Here is a 16,262-nt window from a genome sequence, read left to right on the forward strand (position 1 = left end):
TGCTCTACCTTCCCCAACCTGTCCCAGCTCTCCAGAGAGGATGAGGAGGAAGGATGGTGCATGAGAAATACATGGACCCCGCTCCCCTTCAGGCAAGACAAAAAATCTGCTTCATCTTTGGGTGGTGGGACCCAAACTGAAGCACTGGGAAAATCCTTATCCCGTACCTGCCATGATGAGGGAGTAAGTCAGAGAAAAAGTTAGAGTTGTGATGATTTCAGCCTTTCCGTGAGACCGCAGCTCCGCTGGACCCCGCCCGGGCATGTGTCCAGTATAGAATGCGCGGGCCACATGCGAGGGTATGAACTTGTTTGGTGCCGTCCTCATGGCAACCCAGAAGCCTCTGTAATGCCAGCCAAGATTGTGAGGATAGGATGGGAGAGAATGCAGTGATGCAATAGGATGTCATAATGCTGGAGCAATCTCATTGGGCAGCTGGATGTGGGTACCAACCTGGAGGCCAGGAGTGCAGTTAGGGAGATGGAAAATGCTGTTTGTTGGGGAATGAGGTAGCAAGGCTGCGTAGGGTGTAACACAGCAGCACAGCACTATTGCAGAGCCCAGCTACCATGTCCTTACAGCTGCCCTGGGCACTGGGTGACACAGGGGTGGGCAAAGTGTGGCCTGTGGGCCAGATACGGCCCGCCAGGCTATTCTATTCGGTCCGCAGGGCCCCTAAAAAAGTTAGAAAATTAATATTTATCTGCCCTTGGCTGCCTGTCATGCGGCCCTTGATGGCTTGCCAAAACTCAGTAAGTGGCCCTCCATTCGAAATAATTGCCCGCCCCTGGGGTAACAGCTTCTCAGATATGCAAGTGGGGGATACTGCCATGCTGACAGTTTAGAGCAGTTATAATCAATCCCAGAGCACCCATTGCCACAACGGGGCTAAGATTTCTCTTTCAGGAGAGTTTGAAATGGGTCTTGAACCATTTGATTTTAGCTCTGAAGAAAGCACAATAGTCTGAGACTCGACAGAAAAGCCATGAGAACTGGCCACACCGATTTAAGGCGCCCACAGTGAGACCTGGTACACATGACTTCCAGAAGCAGTGAGCTCCCATTAATTTCAAGGGGAGCTATGAATTTTCAATTCAGCTGAATGAGTATCAGGCAACTTTTATTTAGTTGCCCAAGGTAGAGCAGCGTTGCACCCTATAGACTGACTAATTCACAGGTACATAAGTTTCTGTAAGCAACAGATCACTTGGTCGGTACAAAAGCTTATGAACCTCTGAATCAGCCCAGAAGGTAAAACTCTGCCCTGCCTTCTGCCTGACTTCCAACTAATATGGCTAACTGCCTCCCTCTGTTCTTAGCTGCCCTACTTAAGGCTTTTAGCTATGTATGCACTGGCCAACACTATCTCCCTTGTCCCAGTCAACTGTTCATCAGTGACCTGGAACAATTTGCAAATGACACATCAGTTGGCATGTTGGTAGGTGACAAGGGGGACAGGCTGTTACACACAGATTTGGGAATCTTGGGCCCATTGGAACAAAATTCTCTGGCATACAGCCAGAGCGACACACCTAGGAATAAGGAAGACAGGCCACATTTACAGAATGGGGATTGTATCCCAGCAAGTTGTGATTCTGTAGAGACAATGCAGGGACTATCACCTGAAAATGAGCACCCAGGGTGAGTATGATGCCAGGAAGGGTTAATGTGAGCCTGGGTTATATAAACAGGAGTGTAGAGAAGTGATGTTACCTCTTCACGTGGCATGGGTGAGACAGATCCCTGAACACTGTGTGCAGCTCCAGTGTCCCCATTTTATTGAAGAGTTTGAGAGGATCCTGACCAAAAGGGGACTTCATTGCATTGTGGAAGTTCCTCTGCATGGGGAGAAAAGGCCAGGTACTCTTTTAAGTTATCTGAGAAAGCCCTGGCATGAAGCAATAACTGAAAGATGAAGCCTGGCATTCTCAAAATAGAAACAGGGTGACTTTTTTTACTGGAGCAGGGGATTCAGCAGTAGAACACACCGCCACGGGAAGTGATCCGTTCTCCATCTCTGTATGTCTTCCATCAGGACTTGGCACCCTGGCGGAAGAGGTGTGTGAGTTGGACGCAAGCTACCAGGCTCTGTTACAGGGGTAACTTAGTGAGACTCCATGGCTTCTCACAGGCAGAAGGTCACACTACATGATTTCATGATACCTTCTCACCGTGAACTCTGTGAAACTATGAATAGTTCTGGAGAATTTCCTGAGCCAGTCTCAAGGCTGCATGGAAGTTGCATTGTCTTGCATGGTCGGGCTGATGAGGTTGCTTTCTTTGTGTCCTGGAGGGCTGGTTCTCTGCTTGCATCTATGCCTATCCTGCAGGCTGTTCTTTCTCTTGTCTCCTCCATCCCACTGATTTCCAAACCAGTGTGCTCTGTAGTTGGTATGGCTAGTGTGAAAGGCACCAATAGGACATCTACATCTGCTCTCATTGTCCCTCCCCTGGGGCAATGTGAGGGGTACATTTCTCTACTCTCCGGGTTTTACTATACCCCCATCGGCTTCTCGCCTCTACTCCTTGGGCTGCAGCTGCTGTTGTCCAACCACCATGGAACCACCCCTTGTCCCTGTTTGCAGCCAGTCGGGATCTAGCAAAGGGCAGCACTTGATGCAGGAGAAAGGGCTGGAGGGGTTGGGGGGTGAAGGGACATGGGGACTGTTGGGAAAGGAGTGGTTTGTTCTGCCTGGGCAGGACTCTTTCTTCTAGATGAAGCATGCACATCTCAGCAGTGCTTAGTCCCATACAGGGGCTTCCTTAGCATGACAGACACTGGAGGGCCCATCTAATCATCTCCAAGCACCAGAGCACACAAGGCTCTCAACTTTCAATGTGCTGTCTCTCATTTGCATTAATGGCTATCAGGGTTGCCAGCCCTCCTGGATTGCCCTGGAGTCTCCAGGAATTAGATATAAACCATCAAGAGACTGCTGAGAGTCACTCGGGAGATTTAAAAAAAAATTTAAATGTTGAATTGGATTTATGCAGTAGTCCCGTAGGTTTTTAAAATGTAATAGTAATACGCATTTGTTTTCCTGACGTAAAGTCTATGCACCATAATCCGTAACTGATATACACAAACATGTGGATACCTTGATGTCATTATGCCATGTGATGAAACCTCCCAGAATAGATTCAAACCAAGTTGGCAACCGTAGAGGCTACAACATTCAAAATGAGCTGCAATCAGTTCTATTGCTGTAGGGCATTAGCGATGCATAAGGGCTGCATGCAGGTGCACATGCACCCCAAGACTGGCGGTGCACCCCCTGCAAAAAGCATCACCGATGTTGCTGGTGGTGCCTGCGGGTGGTCGCCACTCACCACCCCCACCTCGCCAGTGTCGGCGGCATCTGCAGGCAGTCCCCGATCGCTGCTGGCCACAGCTGATGCTACTGGTGGTGTCTGCGGGTGGTCGCTGACTGATCAGCACTCCCCACCACCGACACAGCACCATGGCCGCCTGTGGGAGCTCCCTGCTGCCACTGCCTCCGCCACCAACAGGCAGTTGCCGTGCCTTCCCCCCGGCCTCTGGGGGCACATGTTGTTCATGCTGTAGGGCATGAGGCAGGGGTACAAAAGCTGAGGGTATCCTAAGCCCTTTACTGAGGGGTTAAACCTAGCAGGGAGCCAGGCTTCTGGGCCTGCCACTGTTCGCTGTGTGAACACAGGCAAGTTGTGCTTAAAAGTAATAAAAGAAGGGAGAGGACGGAGAGAGGAAGAATGAGAAGAAGGATGGGCCAAGGAGAAGGAAGAGCATATGTACTCATTAAAACTACTCCATGCATTATCCATTAACAAAAGAATGAGGTGCTGTCACCATCTGATGGCTGCTGGCAGTATCAGAGCCTCCTCAAGCATCACATGCATTAATTGTAGCGCTGCAGATGCCTGCTGTTTAGCCTGGGGGGCTCTGATCTCCAGCTCAGCAGATGCTGGGGAACAGGCCCCCCACACTGCTAAGTGTGGGGTACCTGGATGGATAGGGAAATGCCCCTCTGGGCACATTAGGAGTTGGGAGCCTGTCCGTGGTGCATGGCATCCATCTCAGCTGATCCGTTTCACTCCATCCCAGCTCAGTGGCATGGAGTGGCCCCATATGGGGGACAGAGGGGGGATACGTTACAAGGCAAGGGCAAGACTCCGCCATGGGTGGGCTTCCCTAGTCTGAGACTGCTGCAGCCTGCTGGGCTTAATGCTTGTTGCACAGACCTGGGGCTGCTGGCAAACCTAAGGAGCGTTAGTTCTTGGTAAGGCCCCGGGTATTTGCTCTGCAAATTCCCTTTCCACCACTCTGCTGTGTGCTAGACCAGTGGTTCTCACCCTTTTGGCTACCAGGACCCATTTCTAAACATTGACGGCCAGTCCTGACCACCTGGCCCACTGCTCCCCACCCCCAGCATGTTGGGCAGGGGCCCAAGCAGCCCCGGGCTGGCCGGAGCTCTGCAAGGGACGAGCCTCGGTGTCCCGTGTCTTTCTCCTTTAACAGAGACTCCACTGCTAACGTTTGTTCGGGCCCTTTCGTCTGGTTTTGTGACGGGGTTGCGAAACGCGGCGCCAGACGATTCAGCGGGGCTCCGCTCGCCGGCTGGGTTTCCGCAGCCCCAGGGACGCCTCTTCGGCACAGAGAAGCGTAGGTATCCTGCCATTTGGCCACAGCGGCTTCGTCCGCGACCCCTGCTGCTCTCCGTCGCCTTGGCCGCGTGTCCCTTCCTGTGGTTTCCGCCCCTCTTCGCAGGCTGCGGGGCGGCAGATTTCCAGGTCCGGCCCCTCGCCTCACGGCTCAGACCAGCCCCAGAGCCATGGGCCCGAGCCCGGCCGCCCGAGCCTCGCCTCCGCTCCCCCTCTCGCCCTCCAGGGGCTCGCCGCTGAGCTGAGGGAAGAGGGGGGCACGTGACGTAACCACAACGGGCGGGGTGCGATGGGCGTGACGCAGTTGCTGGCGTGAGGTCACGTGAGGTCGTGGGATCCGGAAGTGGCCGCTGCGTGTCGCCATGCCGGGCGCAAACACCCGCCTGCCCGACCGGTGAGGCACCCCCCGCCGCGGGGATTAACCCCCCCCCCAAACCGGGTGTTAACTCTCCCCGTGCCGACCCCCAACCCTCCCCCCACTTTTTACCGGATATTAACCCTCCCCGTGCCGTCCCTCCCCTTCCCCCCTTTACTGGTTATTAACCCTCCCCGTGCCGTCCCCAGCCCCCCCGATATTAACCCTTCCTGTGCCGCCCCCAACCCTCCCCCCTTTTTACCGGGTATTAACCCTTCCCGTGCCAGGCTGGGCCCAGAGGGAAGGGCCCGGGAGTCTCCGCCCGGCGGCCTCCAGCCTTGGGGCCCCTCACTTCCGACTCGCAGCCCCTGCCCCTCCCCCGACCTGTTGCCACCCCCCCCACACACACGCAGAGCAAAAACCCAGACATTTGTTCACATTTTAAAAACCTGTCTGGACAGAAGCTGAAAAAAGGGTACACTGGGGAAAACTGGACATAGGCTAAGCCTACCCCCTCCCCTCAGCCTCCCTCAGGTGAAGGCCTTCTCCCAGCGGTGCTGAAGCCCCCGCATGGACTGAAGGAGCCCTGGGCCGTGCCAGCTCTTTCCTGTTTGCTCTGTGGGCTGAGTGCCACCAGGTCCCAGGACCTCCTGGCCCTTGCCCAGCTCGGGAACCCCCTGGCCAGGTGGAGGCTGGGCTGGGAGGACCCCAGGTGACTGGAGCCATGTCCCCTCCCTTGTCTGATCCCCTGGAGGTCTGGGTGCTTTCCAGCTCTGCAGATGCCTTTGAGGGCCCCGTGGGAGCTGCCCAGTGCCCCCTGTGATGCACTTGTTATGAACCCACGACCTCGCCCCATCACAATTTGCTTTTTGTCCCAAGGGAGCTGTTGGCAGCGTCTGTAGTGCGTGCCCTAGTAAAGGAGACTGGTAGTTCCCCTCAGTGGGCCTAGGCCCACATTCCCTTGACATCAAAGAGGCCACTTGCATAATGGCAGAGAGCAGATGCCAAAAGGGGGGGGGAACTGGGTCTGGCCAGGGCTTTTCCATCTGCTCCTCTTACACTTCAGCCTCCAGCATTTAAGCTGGAGGATGCTCTGATTCGGAGGCTGTGCCCCTCTCAGTTGCTGCCAATGTCACTTTCCTCCATGAATGTGTCCTGTCCCACTGTGAACCTGGGTGAGTTCTCGGCTTCCACCACGTTTGGTGGCAACATGTCCCGGCCTCAAATTCCCTGCTGGGTGAAAGAGAACTGTCTGGTGTTTGTTTGAAACTTGACCTACTTGTGTCATGTAACCTTTTGTTCTTGTATGGGGAGAGAGGGTCAATAATAAATTCCTATTGACTTTCTCTTTGCAATTTTGGCTACAGAAAAAGAATAGAGTAACTCCTCTGTTGCAACAAACTCAGAAAGGCCACATCAGGTCTGAGGGTTTTTAATTCCTGGGCTCCTATGTGAAATCCAGGGGTTGGCTTGTGAGAGACATTGTTCATTGTATTAGCCTGAAGTCAAGGGAAAGCAGGGCAGATGTGCCCCTTAGGGGTTTCTGAACCATGTTTGTGCACCTACCTGTGCTAACATTGCGTGGCGCCCCACTGCACCCTTAAAAGGATCTCAGACATCACCCTGGTTGAGAATCACTGCATTAGTGACTCTGACCTCAGCAGAGACAAGCTGGGAACAAGAGTTGGGCTGGTATCATGCTTGCCTGCAAGAAGGAAGTAAAACTAGCGAGCTGGAAAACGAAAGAAGAATTTGGCCTAGAAAATGGAGCATAAAGGGCAAGACTCCAATGATGGGAAAGGTCCTGGCACTAACTGTAATGCTTTGGTTTTAGGTGGACAGACTATGTCCCACTTGGAAGAAGATTACCTGGGACCCGCTTCATTGCTTTCAAGGTTCCCTTAAAAAAGGTAAGTGAATGATACTTGCATCAGGCCTTTTTGGGGTTCATGGTTTTTCACTACTCAATTGTGGCAAAAAGCAGGACATTGAAGTGGTGCTGGAGCAGGGATTTTTCCAAAGCTTTGGGGCTGAATGTGTCTGGAGAGAACTTTTCAGCTATATGTACCTTTCAAGAAAGGAGATATTTGGGAATGATAAAGAAGAAATTTGGTTATACTAAATGACAGCTTAATGTTTTGAGGGTTACAGTGTTTTTGGGGAAGGTAATAAAAGCATAGTGCAGTCACAGTCCTCTAAGTCGCTGTACTACCTGAGTTGGGCATCCAGTGTTTTTCAGTGGCCTTTATGGTGTTGACATTCTGACTTAAGAGGTAGAAACTTTTGCTGATTTGTCACCAGACCTTTTGGACACTCAGAGTTGGCTGGTGCCTACAGCTCCCATTCACTTTTCACTTTGACGTATACCCTGAAAGTATGAGACAGCTGATTTTGAGTAGCCTGTATTCTGGAGAGTCCAGGCACAACAGGGCTGTGTTGCTGTCATTTTCATGTATTGTGGGAAAGACTCCATCGTGTTGAACCTAGTTGCTATAGTAACTCTCACTGACCTAAATGCTAGATATTTCTGTGGGCATCAGGAAGCTTATTATAGTGCATTGCAGTGCTGCCTCTGAGCAAGCTGTACCTTGATTCTCTAATGCAGACACCTTTATTATTATACATGGTAGAAATTCTTCCAGCATTACGCATCTTTAGATTATTAGTTTTGTTGCTTCTGGTAATTGCCTCAGTTGGTACCCTGAGTTTTTTTCACACCAGGCAGTAGGTTTCTGGATACTGACAAATTAACCACACCAGTTAGCATGATCAGTGGGCTTCAAAGCAGAACTGGCACGTAATTTCTAAATGCATGCCCTCTGTTAAATGTGTTGCTATCATTAAAGTGTCTAGGGTGTAGCTGTTGAAACACAGCCAAGGAGATCTGATGCACGAGAGGCAGGTGGTGTACTCCACAGACGGGTGCCAAAGTGTTTCACTAGTTAATGCATCTCCCTGTGCTTCCTGAGGAGTACCTATATGCTGATACCAGTTGCTTACCACTATGTCCTAGAATTTGGGGTGTCTGAGTCCTGATGTGGGTGGTGCCTGTGTTAAGGAAACTTGCTTCCTAAAGCTGCTGTGATACACTGCATTTCTAAAGTGCATCAAGCCTCTGTGATGAGGTGCTATAACTGCAATATCAAACATTGTTTCTTGTCAGAGTTTTGAATGGAGACTTGCCCCAGAAGAGAGGTTTTCTCCCACAGACCTTGTTAAGCAAATCAAAGAGCAAAAAGAAGAACTTGGCATGATCATTGATCTAACATACACTACTCGCTATTATGGACCAGAGGTGAGTTACTCAGTTGCTTGCCAGGAGACGGATATGTTTTTATCTAGGGCTAGCCCAGAGTGTAAATTGTTGTTGGTATCTAATTTGCCACTAGAAGTGGGAGATCAGAGCTTTGGGAATGTGAAGAACTTTGTATATTCTGTATTATAAAAGCCGTATGGAAAATATATAACAGCTGATGAAAACAACAAATCAGAGTGCGAATACAATGTTCAGACAGGAGGTGGCGGTGTGGTGAAGTAGAAGGTTCTTGGAGATGGTGGGGAGGGTAGGGGGGCAGCCCTGTGGTGCAGTGGGGGAAAGGGGAAGTGCCTCCCTCTTCATGGAGGAAGCGGTGGCGGGGTGGGGAATGGGGTCGAGTTAATGGGAACTGAATTGGGGTTGAGGTGGGGCCAGACGAGGGGAACAGGGATGCACCGCCAGATGCAGGGCTCTGTCCACTAGCCCCCCCGGGTGGGGGTGAAAAGAATGCCCCTGGCCCAGAAGTGGTGAGGGTGTGGGGAGTGAGCCTGGCCCCACACCTCTGTTACCACCCGCCCTGGCAGGCAACAGAGCAGATTGGTCAGTGGAACTGGCCCCGCGGCAAGGCCAGAGCCATTGGCCCCGGCCCCCAACCCTGCAGGTGGTGGCAACGGAGGTGGGGTAGGGCCAGCAGTTTGTTGCGGGGAACAGGCCTGGACTCGGGGTGGGGGAGCAGGGCCAGACCTGAAGCGCAGGGGGGCGGGGTTCAGACACGGGCCTCTGTCCCTGCCGTCATTCTTGATGGGCAGTTGGCTAGTATATATATAAGTGCTGTTTTTTCACATTCCCAAAGCGTAGACTTTAAGAACAATGCCAAAAATTATGAGAGTTGGCAACACTGCCTTATGGTGCTATTATAAACCTATGTGTATTACTGTGTGTGTGGAATTTGCTTATTAGACAGCCATGCAGGCACTACCTTCCATTTAATTTCTAAGCTATGAAAGGAGTACCTGTGTTGGCCTGTGGCCAATGGAATGGTAAGAACGCTTAATTTTGTTTTATGCAAATATATTGTATTGCTCTGTGCTTTGTAGGAACTTCCAGACACGCTGTGCTACTACAAGATCTTTACCGTTGGACATGAAGTTCCCAGTAATGAAACTATTTTTAAATTCAAGGGTGCAGTGAAAAAGTTCTTACGGGAGAACAAAGATAACGGTGAGCAGGGATTTCCTTTAGTTGATCATCTTCCCTAAGCGACAAGGCAGTTGTAATTACAGTGTCCTGAGCTATGACAGATGTGACTTGCCATCTCCATGCGCCATGGGAATTCTCCAGTAAGCTTGTGCTGCTGTTGATTCTGTTTACTAACACACATGGTATTTACCTTACCTTGGTAAAGAAGATACTGAGGCAATGATGTGAGTTGCCTTTGGCAGCAGCAGTAATACTGAATCTGGGCTGAAGTGAGCACAGAATTGTGCTTTAGTGGAGAATAGTGAGGTCTCATCTCCAACTGTGTAACTATCACATCCATCATCAATATTGTCAGTGTGCCTTAGGCTAAGGAGCAGGCTAGATTAGCACTTGTAAGAAGGTTGCTCTTTACACTGTCTTAAAATTGCTTGTAGGATGTGCCCATTTTTTTACTTCTGGGAGAGGGGAAATTTGTGACTATATGGGGTGACCTCATTCATGGTCATGGGTGACTGGTGCTGGGGGTTCCCTGTGGCTGATCTTGCTGACTGAGGGGAGGCTCCCCCCACAGCCAATCATGGCAACCCAAAAGCATGGGTGGCACTCCCAGAAGTGCCAGTGGTCCTTCTCCTGGTGCCCCACTCCTTGGCTGGTACTTGCAGGAGGGGCGCTGGTGCTTCTGTCTGTGCGCACCCCCCCCGGTGCCTAATCGGGGAGTGCTGGCTGCCAGGGAGTGTACCAGTGCTTTCGGGGGGTACACGTTGCCACTGCTCATGCTTGTTCTATAAATGGGAGCTGAATACTTCAGATGTAATCAAACATAAATGTGATCTTATGCATGAGCACTGTTGTTGGGATGGTTGTTTCCATCATTACAAATGACTGGTGATTTAATGCAGTTAAACTTGCTCCTTTCTGCTTTCTCAGGCTTTCTGCTTGGATGGGCTCTGAAACTGAACACCCTAGAAGCCTAACTTGAGTTTCCTGTCTTACAGATAAACTTATTGGCGTTCATTGCACGCATGGCTTAAACAGAACCGGCTACCTTGTTTGCAGGTGAGTCATCTCAAAGGCCTGGCACCAAGTTGAGTTAGGCAGGGGATTTCTCTGTATGCAAGAGGGGATGGGGAATTACTGATCCAATGTGTGCCTTGCCAGGACCCCAGTGCTCTAGCCAGGCTCTCAGGACAGGTGAAGTTTTTTGTGTGTTTAATTTTACTTTGTATTCCTGCCTTAGAATGTAATGTAATACCCTGTTTTAGTTCACAAAAGACTGTTTTGAAAGAAACATCCAGAAGCTGCTAAGTTTTGTCCTGGCTCATAAATGGATACAAAAAATAAAGCATTCACAAGCTTCTACATTTGTTTTGAATATTATGTTAGTTTTGTAGTTAGAGTTTTTGTGTGTTTCATTCAGGTACCTTATTGATGTGGAAGGCATGGATCCTGCTGCTGCAATAGAATGTAAGCACACCAGTATCCTTCTAATTCTTAAACAGCATGGGACATTTAATGCCGGTGCTTGTGATTTCAGATGTGCTGAGGGTTCCAGTGGGCTGGCGCAGGGTGGCAGAATCCTAAAGAGAAGTTTTGTGTTCCAGGAGAGCATAAGAGATGGGGAAAGGGGCTGGATAGGGAGCGGGCAGAGATGTTAAGGAGGGCACATTGTGATTAAGTTTATTGCAGTGTCTTTGGAATCCTTTGATCAAGCAGGTTTCATTGAATCCCTGGACCAGAAACTAGTAAGTTGAACAGGGTGATCCATTTCAACACATCTTTTTACAAACAAGAGATGAAGCTTACAACACCGTCTGGGTCACTTTTCAAAGGGATGTTGCATAGAAATGCTTTGATTTTTAATTAGCTTCTCTTGGCCTGTGTAACCTTAACTGAACCTGTGGCACAGAGCTGGGGCGGGGGGTGGTGCTTGCAGAATGGTTGTTAAAATTGCTCTGACTCCTTGATTGCTGCTAATATAGTAGGTGGCCTTGGAGTTAATTATGGCTTGGTGTAATTTACTTCCTTTTTAGGCACTGATGTTAATTATAGCAGGGTCGGGGGTAGGCAGATGTGCAGTTATCTAGAGGTGGTTTCACTGTAAGGGTGTATGACACAGTGGGGAGCCAGAGAATAGCCTCTTTACTGTTAGCAATTAACACCCCCTGAATGGGCACAAAGAGCATGTAAACTGGTGTAACTTACGGTAGTGGAGTTATATCCCTGATCTTTCAGGGTAATTCTCCACCAGACTGGATAAAGCTACCTGAGTGTAGGGATTTGTTTGCCTGTCTGCTACTTCTTTATGCCAGTGTGCCAGTTTTCTCTCTGTCTGTAATCTAAAGTGAAGGAGCTTTTTGCACAAAGCTTTCTTAAAACTGAACTTCTCCCTTTTTATGCAGTGTTCAACAGAGCTCGTGGGCATCATATAGAGAGGACAAACTATATTGAAGATCTCCAGAATGGACCCATGAGATTGTAAGTCTCTGTGTGTGGTGCTAGCTTGAAGACTACTTAGGTCCATTAAGTATCTAATGTGACCTGAGCTTACCTTCCTCATTGCTGTTTGCTTAGGAGGCAGCATGAATGCTTCACTGCAGAAGAGGACCAGGAGGTCAGAAATCTGGTTGTTATTCCAGATTCTGAAACTGATCTGCTGTGTGGGCTTTGGCAAATCACTGCCTCCCAGCTCTTTTGTTTCCCTATTTTATTGTTTACAGTGATTTGTCATTAATCATGTATTTACAAGACGGACTGAAAGGAGCAAGCAGAAACATTTTCTTGAGATCTCACTGGTGGTTTTCAGTGACTTGCAGCTTAAATAGAAGCTCTCACTTTCTGTTTTTTAAAGGAACAATGGTATAGATTCCTCAAGGTTTGACTTGATCCAAGGGAAAGTCAGGACTACGCCGAGTATTGGTACCTTGGTAGCAGGACATAAACCACATCAGTCGAAGCAGCTCACATTGGTGACACCTTTGTATGTATTTATGGTTATTCCCCCTTTAGACTTTGTATACAAGGGAGGAGGGTTTTGATGGAATGGAAGGGTTTAATTGTTTAAATTCAGAAGCTTGATGATGAGCCAAAAGGTGGCTGTTCTCTCTGCATCTGAGCAGAATTGGCAAAATAGCACCTCTTAGTTTTCCGCTTGGTAGAGAAGGCATTCAGTGGTAATCTTGGCTCTGAAATTCACCCATTTTAAATGCTGGCCCTGAACCAGGCCTGTATGTGTGTGTGTGCAAAACTGTCGCTGTGTTTTGCATTTGTACCCAGAAGCACTGTAACATTTCTCCCATTTTCAAGGTGTATTGAGGTGGTCTTCAGTGATCGAAGTTCCCTCCAGCCCGAAAAGGGCAGTTGTTGCAATTCAGACTTAGTGACAGCAATGCAGAATAGTTTATCACATCCAACTTTACTGCTTCTGTTTTTAGGCTCTTCTCTTCTTATCAAGGAAATTGGGGGAAAAGTAAAGACTGGTCAATTGCTTCCTATTTATTCCTCTGGTCAAATAGGGCAGATATGTCATCCTGTCTATAGCGCCCATCTCAAGTAAATCCCCTGTAGTCCTTGCTTTCCAGCAGGCCATCTGGAAAGGTTTATTGGGCTGGTTATGTTATAGTTATGCAAAAGTTAAAACCCTGCTATGGCTTGGGAGTTAAAAACAAACCTGACTGGTTTTTGCACATTGTTGATGAAAAGTAGACATGAACTCCTAAAGCAACTTTTTACCTGCTTAGTAGCCAAATGTTCAGGGTAGTGAAAGTAGCTTATTAATTTTTTTCCCATTGTTTGACTACTTGTTGGGGCAAAATACATGGGAAGAAGAGGGCAGGGGGAAATTCCTTTCATGTGAGAGCATATTACATGGGGCCAGGGAAAAGCCTTCTGCTAAAGATGTCTTTGTTTTAGAGCTTATCTGTTTAAAGCAAGTTCATGATTGTAGTAGATGGCCATCTTGTGGGAGCATCATAGAGCTCTGTATGGGTGTAAATATGTGAGATCCTCAGATCGAAGAGTCTTTATAAATTCAGTGTGGTAACAAAGAAATAGGAAAAAGCTTGGTACTTTGCTAGCTCTGTTTCCTCTTAAGTTTAGGTTAGAATTGCAGGAGATGAACTTCCTTAGATAGCTTATTGAGCCCTTCAGCAACCTGGTTGTTTCTTTTTCAGAGCCCGACACCCTGTCATGACTTACAGGACCTGTTATGACAGCAGGAGTTCTGATTATTACCAGGATTATATCCCTCCTGACAATCTGGCCTGGCAAACTTCACCTTGCAACTTGGGATCTGTGAACTACCCCATTCCCATCGCTTACGACAAACACAAGAGATCGTGCTACCCAGTGCAGAGTTATTCCCAGCAGTTACTACAGGAAAAACTGAAAAGTAAAAAATCCAGAAGACGCAATCGGAAACGCAACACCAAATGATGGGAGAGCTTCCTCTGCCAGAAGGACTTGGTACCCTGCTGAATAAAATGCTCTTTGGTGTGAGTTTTGCCAAGGGGATTATTTAATTATGAACTTAATTCATTTAGACACGTTTGCTTTGATGACCACAAGCTGCCAGTTGACAGAAGGAAAGAACTGATTTTAAAATTGAAACTGTTTTAAAAGGTTTTTTTCTCCCTCTAAGCATCTTTACAACTTGCATTTCTTCCTGTATTGCAACTCAGCGACATCCCCATTAAAAAGTTGGAGCAGCTTCTGAAGGGAGACTCCAGATAAATCTGGGTTGGAATAAGCAGTCTTCCACCGGAAGGGCCTTTACACATGTATTTTTAAACCCCAGGGTACTAGTGTTTACATGCATGCCTTCCTGTACTCTGTATTGAATACAAGTGTGCAGCAGTGTCCAGAAAGGGAAGCCAAATAATACAGTTTTTACACAGCATAACACATCTTGTTTAATATTTTTATATGTATTTTTAACCTGACATTTTAATCTTTTAAGTATAACAAGTAAAGTTCATGGTTTGTAACCAACCCTGGCCAGTAGTTGAAGGGAACAGTGCTAGGTGGGGGGCTTTTTTCTACTTCCCAGAAGTCAGATGTGTGCAAACCACTACTTTTATACCTTGGAGAGGCCAGCATGGACACAGGTTTCTTTCTTGCTCCAGGGTTGACCAGTCTTAGAAATGTATGAGCTTTCATATCTGTAAAACTTGCCTGTTCCCACTCTGTGGATTAATGGAGGAGACTTGAATGTCTAAGGTTTCTAATCTTGTTGCTCTTTTTTCCCCCCACTTTAAATTCATATAAGAATGACTGAACCATAGGCCATGTAATGAGATGCCATCCCAGATATACACAGTTACTGTTCAAATCTGGACATATGGTCACTTATTAAGTAATGTCCCTTTTGCTCTAAGAACAAATTGTTGCTTCTCCTCAGTGTGAGGCATGAATCTGTCCTCAGCTTGGCTGGGATAATCTTGCTGTGCACATTAAGTTGCTCCAAGGTAAATCAGTTGAATAAGAGTAATGAAGTCTCCTCCCCGACTCCTGAGTGTGGCATGGACAGGGCTAGGGTGTTGGCATCATGATTTGCTAACCTCCTTGTGAAGTAAAACCCTTCACATGGCTGCCATCCTCTGTCCAGGCTGTCTGATGCCTATTGAGTTCATCACTGGTGGAAGACCGATTTAACAGTGTCCCTTCCTCAGGTATATAAGCTGTTTTCTTATTTAAGTTTTTTGCATCTCTGAAGGTATTCACTGCAGCTGTTGGCTGAAGTGTGTGTTGAATTAGAAGCAACAATTAAGTTTAATAAAGTGTTTATGATCTTCCACTCCTGAAGTGTCATGTGTAAAAGGCTGCCAGAGTGTCACCTCTGGGTATTGTGAAGACTGCTGTGCTTCTAGTCTGCTCACTTGATGTTGTCAGCTTGCCATATTGGTTTATGGAGTAGAACCCATGCTACTGTTCTGCTATAGAGTATGTTAGGAGGCAAATGCTTTCCCCAGCTGGCTTGGTTTGGGAAGAGTATAGTGTCCTGAGTGATTCCTTGCACAGTTCTGAGGCTAAGAGGTTGGGCTGTTGTAACTGAAGCTTGACTGATGTAAACAGGCTTTGTGATGGGGCTGGAACCTGACTCACCAGACCGACATGAAGTGGTGCGGTAGGAATGTCGTCTGGTTTGGCTGGGTGCTTGACAAATATGTTCTAAACCCTGCTCCAAAGATTGTTGCTGTTTTGTTACCTTTGCAGTGACTTTCGTCAGAGATGAGAAAAGGCTAAAGCAGGAGCCTTTCCCCTGCCCTCAGTATGGTCTCAGCTACTCTATTAAGTCTGCTCTATTGTCCAGGGTTTGAATTACGGAGGGGGGGGGGGGCTAAGCACCCCCATAAGAAATGAGAGACCAGCTGGGCATGTGGGAGGAAAATGCTGTGGCCCCCCCCCCCCCCCCATTGCTGCTGGGAGCTTTTCATTGCAGCCACCCGGAGCCTGCACCCAGGCTACCCTGCAGCTTCTCACCTCCGCTGCCACCTCTTACCCCCCCCCCCAAGAGTCCAAGTGAATTCAAACCCTAATTAAGTCTACTGTATTAAGTCTATTAATTTTATTATTCTCCTCTGTTATCTTGTTATCATATTTTCTGTCACACACCGCACACCTTTTCCCCCAAAAACCAGCTTCTGGGAATTGGAATGTGAATTATATGCGAGAGATGCGGCAAGAGCAGGTTCTGCCGCTTGCTGCCTGAAACCTGAAGGTAAAACCTGCAGCGATCTACAGTGAGCATCAGGTTCCTGCCTGCTGCTACCCGGGTATGTGCCACAAGGAAAGATCTTTGCGCTGTGCCTTTCCCAA

The 16,262-nt window shown here is 48.4% G+C and overlaps 1 protein-coding gene across 1 annotated transcript; it reads left to right on the forward strand.

Moving 5' to 3' along the window:
- The first annotated feature begins 4,770 nt into the window (after window positions 1-4,770).
- DUSP11 (dual specificity phosphatase 11) lies at window positions 4,771-15,240 on the forward strand. The gene is made up of 9 exons (XM_090052012.1): window positions 4,771-5,032; window positions 6,828-6,903; window positions 8,157-8,288; window positions 9,347-9,470; window positions 10,445-10,505; window positions 10,867-10,913; window positions 11,849-11,924; window positions 12,298-12,426; window positions 13,619-15,240. The coding sequence occupies exons 1-9, from the start codon at window positions 5,001-5,003 to the stop codon at window positions 13,878-13,880; spliced, it is 939 nt and encodes a 312-aa protein (XP_089908138.1). The 5' UTR covers window positions 4,771-5,000; the 3' UTR covers window positions 13,881-15,240.
- The last annotated feature ends 1,022 nt before the right edge of the window (window positions 15,241-16,262 follow it).

Source organism: Crocodylus siamensis, chromosome 6 (assembly GCF_052110815.1).
Source record: "Crocodylus siamensis isolate JL-2025a chromosome 6, ASM5211081v1, whole genome shotgun sequence".
In the NCBI taxonomy this organism is placed as follows: domain Eukaryota; kingdom Metazoa; phylum Chordata; order Crocodylia; family Crocodylidae; genus Crocodylus; species Crocodylus siamensis.

Coding starts and splice junctions, on each gene's coding strand:
- DUSP11 (XM_090052012.1), top strand. CDS start 5,001: ATGCCGGGCGCAAACACCCGCCTGCCCGACCG. Junction 8,289..9,346: donor CTCGCTATTATGGACCAGAG/GTGAGTTACTCA, acceptor TGTGCTTTGTAG/GAACTTCCAGACACGCTGTG. Junction 12,427..13,618: donor CTCACATTGGTGACACCTTT/GTATGTATTTAT, acceptor TTTCTTTTTCAG/AGCCCGACACCCTGTCATGA.